Source organism: Papaver somniferum, chromosome 10 (genome assembly GCF_003573695.1).
Source record: "Papaver somniferum cultivar HN1 chromosome 10, ASM357369v1, whole genome shotgun sequence".
NCBI lineage: Eukaryota > Viridiplantae > Streptophyta > Magnoliopsida > Ranunculales > Papaveraceae > Papaver > Papaver somniferum.
The window spans coordinates 58,495,101-58,504,979 of NC_039367.1; the positions used below are offsets into that span (position 1 = coordinate 58,495,101).

The 9,879-nt window shown below is 36.3% G+C and overlaps 1 protein-coding gene across 1 annotated transcript; it reads left to right on the plus strand.

The window, feature by feature from the left end:
- The first annotated feature begins 5,570 nt into the window (after positions 1-5,570).
- On the plus strand, positions 5,571-8,511 carry LOC113315045 (protein GID8 homolog). Its single transcript, XM_026563349.1, has 6 exons — positions 5,571-5,757; positions 5,888-6,047; positions 6,185-6,291; positions 7,061-7,192; positions 7,421-7,577; positions 8,148-8,511. The coding sequence occupies exons 1-6, from the start codon at positions 5,755-5,757 to the stop codon at positions 8,276-8,278; spliced, it is 690 nt and encodes a 229-aa protein (XP_026419134.1). The 5' UTR covers positions 5,571-5,754; the 3' UTR covers positions 8,279-8,511.
- Positions 8,512-9,879: the final 1,368 nt, after the last annotated feature.

The window sequence follows — 9,879 nt, forward strand, 5'->3', positions numbered from 1 at the left end:
AAACCCTAAGTGATATCCCCCCAAGTGACACGATTAACGTCTCGTGGTTTGTTAGTCAATTGATGACTTCGTGGTTTGATGGGACGATGAGTCCATGTAGTCGTTGAGTTGAACATGATGTTCTGAAACTCATGAATTGAACATGTCATGAGACAGAGGTATAGTTCTTACGATGAAGTGAGCAAGTATTTCTCATTTGATGAATCGTTGAATATCGATTGTTGAACCAATATTCCTTGGTTTGAGCAAATATTCCTCATCTGAGCAAATGTTGCTCATGCGATGAATAGTTGAATATTTGATCGTCTGAGAATGTGTTGCTCATCTGATGGATTATTGGCAGCGTACCAAAAATATTAATTAAAGTACTAGCATAATTAATAAGATTAATGACCATGAGTTCTTCGTAAAATTATTAAGGTTGGAATCTGGAATGATGATCCTTGGATTCAGAAACCCTAATTTGATCAATTGATGATCAATTCACGGTTCGTCAGAATTTTAACCATGGGACGAAGGAAGAAGTGACTACATGGGACCGTGGATCAACCATGTAGTGTCCATATGCTCACGTGAGAAAATACGAAGAACTCCTGAAGATTTGACGATTTGTTGGTGGAAGAATGATTAAATGCTGGCTTAATCATTTATTCAAAAATGCTCGTCTGAGCCTTAGGTGAGAAAACCTAATTAATTATGACGAGGCGAGGGACCAACCATGGAGTCATGAAACCGGCCCTGGGTTGTCCCATGACCGCCTGACGATCACTTCATGAGAATCCAAAGTGTTTGGGAGAGTTTTGGACCTAATACGAGCAATTGTGCAAATTAGGTCAAAACTTGTGAAAATTGATGGGACTGGCTTCCGTGAGCCAAAGAGCCAATCTTGGTCGGTCAAGATAGTGTGCTCGTGTCCCTAACGCGTCCGTGTCTCAGTCCTGAGAATTTTGATATTTTCTGGCGTGCAATTGAGCATCCATTCGAGAAAATATGTCAAAATTAGGGTTTCGACGAAACTGAGGAAACACCATGAGATGATGAAAAATAATTATAAAATAAGGAATGAGGAGACGTGGGACCACTGTGGTCAAGGCATGGTCGGCCAGTCGTGACCACGGTCCCGTGGTGCCTTTTCCTTAATTTTATAATATTTTGATGATTTTATGAAAAATTCATGAATTTTGAGAAGTTTAATGAATTTAGGGAGTTTCCATGAATTGAAGGAGTTTTCATGAGTTCAAGGAAGTAAAAAATATTAAAATAATAAAAACAAGGGCGTGTGGGACCGTGGAAGGCATGGTCGGCCGGCTAGGGCCCGGTCCCACGAGTTTTCTTATTTTTTTTAATATTTTTAAGTATTTTGATGATTTGAGGGAATTTTTCCTAATTTGAGAGAAATACCATGAAATCAAGGAATTTGATGAATTCAAGGAAAACTAATAATAATAAAATAATAAAACAAAGGGGCGTGTGGGACCGGCTAGGGCATGGTCGGCCGGCCAAAGCCCGGTCCCACAATTTTTCATAATTTATTTTATTTTATTATTATTTGATGATTTGTGCAAAAATACCATGAAATCAAGGAGTTTTTTCATGAAATTAAAGAAATAATAATAATAATAATAATAATAATAATAATAACCGAAGATGGTGGTCTGGGTATTCTTACTATGACAGATATTATGCAGTACTGTTACTTTGCATCTCAGGCACAGACCCAGCATTTGCAGAATTCTATTTTGAGGCTGCCTGCTACAACCGACTTATGCCTTGGTTTCCATACTACTTTACATAGTTTCACACAAGCTTGTGAGATCCCCCTCTCTGATTTCAACATTAATGATGTCGCCCCTCATTACATGAAGTCATTGGCTGCTATCTACTTTGGAGCTATCAGGGAAAAGGTACTTACTTGCTTTTCTTTTTCTACACGTGAAGCTACTGTTTGGCAATGTAATAGATCTGATCATGCTATGGATTTCCTTAAGGCAATACCTATTCCTGGGCTCAACCAGGCAGTTGGTTCCAGGCAGTTTAGCTCGGTCTTACAATATCGTTTAGCTATACCCCTTTTTGAGGAAGGTAATAAATGTACCTGTTGTGGCAAACTCATGGATATCTTTGGAGACCACGCTATCCATTGTGCTAGCGAGGTCGGGATTAAATTCAGACATGATTTAGTAAAAGATATTCTGGCAGACATGTGTTACAGAGCTGGGGTTGTGGCTAGAAAAGAGGTTTCTTTGGGCGTCATCAATAATAAGGATTTTCGGCCAGCGGACATCATGGTTTATAATTGGATAGATGGCAAGGATGTTTGTTTCGATGTCACTGGGGTCTATCCGTTTACCAGTGCTAAGTCATGCCACTTCGTACCAGGTCACGCCATTTCTGCAGCAATTACTCGCAAGAACACTAAATACTTAGATGTTTGCACTTCTCTCGGATATGGATTCGGTGTTTTGGATTTCTCCAGTTTTGGCGAGCTTAGTACGGATTTATTAACTTTCCTGAAGAGATTAAGGAATTGCATGGTAGGACATGATGCCAACTTTAAGATAGGCAATTCTCTTTTTCATAGGCTAGGAATTGTTATTCAGAAAGGTGTTGGTGCCCAACTTGTTGCTAGGCTACCCACCATCTCTTGTAATATTGATTTTGATTAATAAATGCCTTAGTGGCTCCCTTTTATAATAAAAAAAAATAATGATAATAATAATAATAATAATAATAAAATAATAAGGAATCATGGGGTGTGGGGCCGGTCGGGACCAAGGCATGGCCGGTTGGCCAATGGTCACGCCCCACACTCCTTTCCTTAATTTTATATTATTTTTTATGAATTTATGGAAGTACCATGAAACCGAGGAGTTTCCTTGAGACGAAGGAGATTTGATAAAATGAGAGAATTTTCATCAAATCATGGAAAATAATAAAAATGCGTTAAAAATATAAAACTGGCATGGAATTGACCACGACACGGTCGGTCGGTCGTGTGTCCGTGCTCCCAGCGCCCTGGTCAATATTTTTAATTATTTATTATTTTCTTCTCTATTTTGCATAGGATCATCGTTTCGTTGTATTTTTGAAATACTCGTTCGTGCAGTGACTGTTAGTGTATCATCGTTGAATACACCTTCACCATTTGAATCGGGGCTTACTTAGAGGTAGCTCAGATGCCCGGTTGTTGATTATTTATTACTAATTGTGGAATTCAGTGGACAATAATTCACAAAGCTGAGTAATAAGATGTTTATTATTAATTCATAGGATCAGCTGAGGATTCGACTACGAATTCATAATAATGAAGTGAGCATTACCATTCCATGGGACCGTAGATTCGACCGTATAATCGAAGTAATTAAGGTTTATCTATTTCCATTTATGAGATCAGTTGTGGATTTGATCATGAAATCGGAGTAATGAGATAATATAGTTATTGCTATTCTATGAGATCAAGCTGTGGATTCGATCATAGAATCAGAATAATTGTTATTGTCATTCTTGGGACCAATCGTGGATTCGACCATGGAATATGAGCGATTGTAATTAGGAATAATTAACTTTGTGGCTCTATACTAGCAGAGCAAGCTGTCTAGGAGCATTAATTATCCTGATACGAGCTTGCCGATAAGTCATATCCTTTATATAGTCAGGGTAAACTTGTTGTTTGTTTCTGAAGACGTTATCGTTATATACTAGCAGAGCAAGCTGTATAGGAGCCGTCCATCTCGCGATGCTATATAGAAATAACCACTGAAAGTATTCAGTATTCATGAGATATGCCTTTGTCCAGTTGTGAGACTACATATCTACATGTACTCTGAGAGAAAGTACTCTTCGTTGAGAATTCGATGAGAGACCCGTGTCTCGATACTCACGTCTGATTACTGAATCAGAGCTTCGTATAATTATGAGTTTACGAATTTAGCCTTTGTCGAAAATCCACCATCTACACCAATATTGTTTGTTTAGTCATGTGTGCAAGCTCAATTAGCCTCTTCAAGCCCCCTTGAGCTTGAAGGAGGGTAATAACATGTAAGTGTGTGAATGAATATGTGTGGTGTAAGTTGTGAGTGTGTGCACTACACGTGGGAAACATAAGAGAGTCTGTGAGAGTTTAGAATCATCGATCATATATACTCTTGTCTCTCAACTGTAAGAATCATCTTCTTTTAATCGATACGATTACAAACCATCAGCAATGTAAACATTAGCATTAGGATTTCCTGTGTACTAAATGTATCATGATCAAACATGATGGTGTGTCAATCTACTACCTCTTTTATGTAATACTTTAAACCTCAATTCAAATGAGAATAAATAATTGAATTATTTTGTAAAAGGGTCGTATGTTTAATAGCTAATTAGGGTCTGGGTCCCAAAACATGCAGTTGATGTATTAAGGTCTTAGATTGGCTTTGACCGGTTGAAAAATTGTTAGTTGACTTTTTTATTTTTCCAGAAAACCTTGACCATTGGTTTACTAGCGTTGATTGTTTAAATGTTGACAAAGTTAATATCTTTCGCATACTTTCCATTTCTTCTTCGAATGTACATCTCTCCATTTAAATACCCTAAAAGCAAAATTGAAGTGGTTCGTCTTCTGGTACTTAACCGAATCTGGAGACTTGATCTGTCTTCGATTAAACCAATGTTGTGATTTTGTAACTGAGGTTTTGATGTTGAAGGCTGGTAAATTCAATTAGAATTGTTTGTCTGCTCATCCAGTTAAGACCCAAATCAATTACTCTTTGACGGGAAAACGAGAACCACATCAAACCCATGTAGGTATTTCACTGATTTTTTGTTTTGAATGGCCAATTAGGTGTTTTTTTTTCTTTTTTTGTCATTAAATTTGATGTTTCATTAAGGATGAACAATTTGCATACCTTCTTGATCCCCATGATGGTATTCCTGGTTTCCCACTCCCTCTACATCATCTACAATATTGCATCATCAGATTTCATCTACAACTTTTAAATCATCTGTTGGATAAATACTTGGTTAAGATAACAAGTTCTTTATTGAATCATGATTCAATTTATGTGGTTGAAGAAAGTTGGAACCATTGAGAGTTATTGATTATGTGCAGTAGAACAGATTAAAGAGTTTGATTCCTCTGAGAATTATGGTGGCGGGTTTATCAATTTGCAGTCTTCTTCTTACGGGTTTGGGAAAAAAAAAGTGTGTCTGAAAATGCATTTAAACTGTTCGACGAAATGTCATTCAAATATTTTGTTGTGTAGCTTTGAAATTTAACTGGGTTAGAATATAATGTCATTCAAATATTTTGTAAGGGCATTTAGGTAATAAATTAAACGATCAAAGTCAGTCTAAGACCCTAATACATCAACTGCATGTTTTAGGACCCAAACCCTAATTAGCTATTAAACATACGACCCTTTTACAAAATAACTCTAAATAATTTAGGCTTCTTCCTTCTTAAAAAAAGAAGAAAAAACGTACTGACGGCCGTTAAAGCCACGTTAACGGTCACGGCCATACCGGATCGTCGTGTATTTTTACCCGAACCAACTACCACTTTAGAATCTTAGATAGGTACTATCCCGCTTACAGTTCGGATTGGAACAGTAAATTTACATGTCTTATTAAAATTCCCAAAACTTGAGTCATACTAGGGTTTCCTTCTATGCCCGTCGTCTTGAAACTGTCACATTAATTGAACTTCTGTTGGGGTTTCGGTTCTTCAATTCTTGGGGTGTTTCGATCAGCTGGTGGAGATCAACAAGGATGGTAATTAGCTTCTCAATCATCTTTTTAAAATTGATCCACTTTTTCTTGTTTTTATAGGTGAATTCAAGTTTTTTTAATGTATGTGTTAAGTAATTTGATATGCATAATAAAATTGAATTATCTTGTGTAGAGTACATCAAAGAGAGTGATTACTAGGGAGGAGTGGGAGAAAAAGCTGAATGAGGTAAAAATTAGGAAAGAAGATATGAATAAATTAGTGATGAATTATCTTGTCACTGAGGGTTATGTTGAAGCTGCAGAGAGATTCAAGATGGAATCTGGGACTGAACGTATCCTTTATACATAATTTACTTGTTTCAATCTGTTTTGTTTGATTAATTATGGCGTCTGTCATAATTAGGTAACGGTTCGTTTAATTTGTTAGTTAATGCTTGTAATAAAGTTGTGTTTCCTTAGCAATAACTAGCTTTAGTAGATCTTGCATCAATAACTGAACGCATGGCTGTGAAGAAGGCTTTACATTGTGGGGATATTGAGGATGCAATCGAGAAAGTTAATGACTTGAATCCTGAGGTTGGTTCCTACCTGCCTTCTAATTTGTGTTTTAGACTTTTAGTCTTACTTATATTTAATTCACTTTGTACAGTATATTGTATCGCAATAACTTTGATAAATTCACCACCTCGTTCTTCAAAGGAACCTTGCATGTTTGGATTTTGTGGATTGAGGAATCAAATGATATTTGTGTTTTAATTTCTGTCTATGAGTTAAGCTTTGCTTTGCCATAATGGTTCAGTTCGTATAAATGGAGCCTAGATGTAGAAGTATAAGAAGGCAAGCCCCGTCTTAATAAAATAAAAAATAAATAGAGTGCTGAAGCAACACAATCAAAAAGAACCAGTTAGTAGACATGGTCAAAAAAGCTGGGCAAGTAAACGTAAAACAGAAAAGTGGGTTAGTCCAGCTGATCTTGCTTGCACCAGGAAAAGAGCTGTTGATATTTGTTTTTCTCAGTTATCTTTGATATACTATATCATGCCACATAACACCTATAACTCTGTTGTTCAACTTAATATCTTAGGAATTTTCGGGGTTAGCTTCAACAGCTGTTAACTGTTACGTGATCTTAGCTAGTTGTTTTTCACATTTACTTTCCACTAGGGTGATCTCTTGATCAAATCAAAACCCCAAGGGCCACGTATCTAGCCAGTCACACTTTTCTTATCACCTCAAAATTGACAAAACTGTTATAGTTACTTAATGTTTCTTTGGATGTTAATTTCACATAATTCTATGGCATATCTGAAGTAAATCTCCATTGGCTATCTGCTTGTTTATGCAGATATTGGATACAAACCCACAGCTATTTTTTCTTCTCCAACAACAAAAGTTAATAGAATTGATTCGCAACGGAAAAACAGAAGAAGCTCTGGAGTTTGCTCAGGAGGAACTTGCTCCAAGGGGTGAAGAAAACGTAACAAATATTCTCCTTATTTATATGTTTGTTGTCGCTTTATGTCTGAAATCGAACAGTTAATTCTTTTTTGTTATCTCATTTCAGATGATAAATCCCTTGAATTTTTTGGAATGCATATGTATTTGAAACTTTAGTATCTTGTTTCTTCTATGATGGTAATTTTTTTTTCCTCGTATTATGTAAGATCTATTTACTAATCTTTAACCAATCTTAAGTGTTCTGCAGCAAAGCTTTCTTGAAGAGCTAGAGAAAACAGTTGCGTTGTTAGCATTTGAGAATGCTGCTGATTGTCCTGTTGGAGGACTTTTGGACATATCACAGCGTCTCAAAACAGCAAATGAGGTGAATGCAGCCATTCTAACTAGCCAGAATCATGAAAAAGGTATGGGGTTGGATTATCAGGATTTCTTTCTTATTTCTGCAGTCCTTGCAATATGAATGAATTTCACTACTAATATATATAGTTCAGTTCATACTGTGCATCTTTATCTTTATGACTATTTAGGTCCTCAATGATCACCATGATTTTCAACTTAACCGTTGATGCTCGGGCTGTTCAGTTTTCTAGTTTATGTACAAGACGTAGGGTAGTTTATATTTGTCTATAGATTCAGGAGTGGGGGTGACTGCCTAGAGCATTGAATACGAATGAAGGAAAAACATATGGTGCAGCCCAGTTGGGTCATGAATCTGCCCTAGTGACGACATTTTGCACTTGTCATTGTCTTTGAACGATGTAGGTAGTCTGTCGTCTGTCGCTAGACTCGCCACCACCCATATTAAATGACTCTTGAGATTTTTTTTGATTGTATCTCAATGCACTTCTTAGTTTTTATTTCGAATGATTTTGCCTAACCTGGAGTATGTGATTCTGGAAGTTTATCTATTTTGTTCTGGTCAGTTTAATAAAATAATTTTATGCGCAATCCTTCCCTCTATTGTTAAACCACAGATCCAAAGCTGCCTAGTTTGTTGAAGATGCTGGTTTGGGCTCAATCCCAACTGGATGAAAAGGCTTTGTATCCACACATCAAAGATTTATCAACTGGTGTGCTTGAAGACCACTCGGCTTCCAAGAAGTAAAAGCTTCCCAAGTAGAACACACTCAATTCATTCTGATGATACTGCAGTTGAGTCAAATCCATAATCCAGTTTGAAACAGTACACTTTTTTGTTCCATAGTTCTTTGGATTAGTCTTTGTTTATTAGTACACGGACTCTGATATTATTTTACTATTTACGGATAGCTCTTATGGTCACAATACCTTTTGCTATGAGACGATAAATTGTGTGCCGTCTGTGTAAGAGATAAATTGCTCACTTGTTCTTGCCCCCGGTCACACAATTTACCCTCTTGTTAGCCCTTTCAGTTTTACCTTCCGTAGACATTATCATTAAATCGTTTCCCGTAACCTACCACAAGTATAAGGAGATCGGCCATTATTGCGAATCTGTAATCACTTTTTTTTTTGGGGTTTTGAAGAATTTGTAATTGAACAATGTGTTAGCTAAAATAAAAAAGATCATATCCTTCTTCTGCAATAAAAATAAAATGAAACAGAGAAAACTTTGAAGGTGAAGTAAGGCCGTGGTTGGAGCATTCTGCTGTTTCATAAAAATTTGTGAATTAGCATATCAAATGATTGATATTTGTGGATTACCATGCCATATCAAAACTCTTCTTCGTTTTGTTCTGTAACCAAGACATTCTAAGACATAATGCAGATTGCAGAGATTAAATGTTAGAATTTTGTGGAATTCTTCAAAAAATAAAAATAAAAAAAATTGTGGAGTTAAAACACTGTTTCATTGGCAGAAAATTGGTAAGACATCTTGAAAGGAGGGGGTAGATAAATGCACTGTTCGTGTTCACAACTCCCAAATGTACCTAATTTAAGCAATTCTCGAAGATAGACAGTGATTTACACCCATAGTAAACTCATTCCACTATTGGCTAAGAAGAAAAAGAAAACACAGAAAGTAAAATAAATACATTAAAATTATCTAACCAGCTGAAACTTACACACCCTAGCAAGAAAAGAAACAGTAATGATGTGAACACTCACTGAATCTTGGCAAGAAGCAAAACAGGGTAAAGTTTTGAATTTGCACGACTTTCTCTGTTCTTGTTCTAGTATGATTTGACCCACAATACATAAACCCACGTGGAGTTTATTTCACCATTGCAGGAACCAGTTATCTGATTATCAGCTTCTTTTCTCAATCCATCATCAAAATTCAATGCATAACTTGAAGGATCATACTGAAACTTCAATCTCTTCCCCTTCTCATTCTTAACCACAACTTTCTTCAATGTTGCTCTTGTTCTAAAGAAAAGACTTCTGCAGAATTTCCACCCCATTTCTCCTCCTCCTCCTCCTCCTCCTCAACTCTGATATCTAGCTAAGACAAGAAAACCCACTCAATAAAACTAATTGTTAATAAGAATAAAAACTAAAGAAACAAAAAAAAGAATGAAAGAGAGAAATCCTTTTTAAAGGACTTGGAAATTTTCATGCCAAGAGATCAAAATCGGAAATGAAAATCGTCTTTGGGTAGGAAAGTAAAAAAAAAAGAATGTACATTATAAGTTCTTTTTCAGTCTCATGTGGTGAGTGGTTTGTCTCATAGGAAGGCTAAAATTCCATAACACAGATAGAGTGAGAAAGACTGGAGAGAGAGAG

What these genes read in the sequence shown, in the direction of transcription:
- LOC113315045 (XM_026563349.1), top strand. An exon ending in GATGGAATCTGGGACTGAAC is followed by an intron (nt 6,048 to 6,184) that starts GTATCCTTTATA and finishes AGCAATAACTAG; the next exon opens with CTTTAGTAGATCTTGCATCA. An exon ending in TAGCCAGAATCATGAAAAAG is followed by an intron (nt 7,578 to 8,147) that starts GTATGGGGTTGG and finishes GTTAAACCACAG; the next exon opens with ATCCAAAGCTGCCTAGTTTG.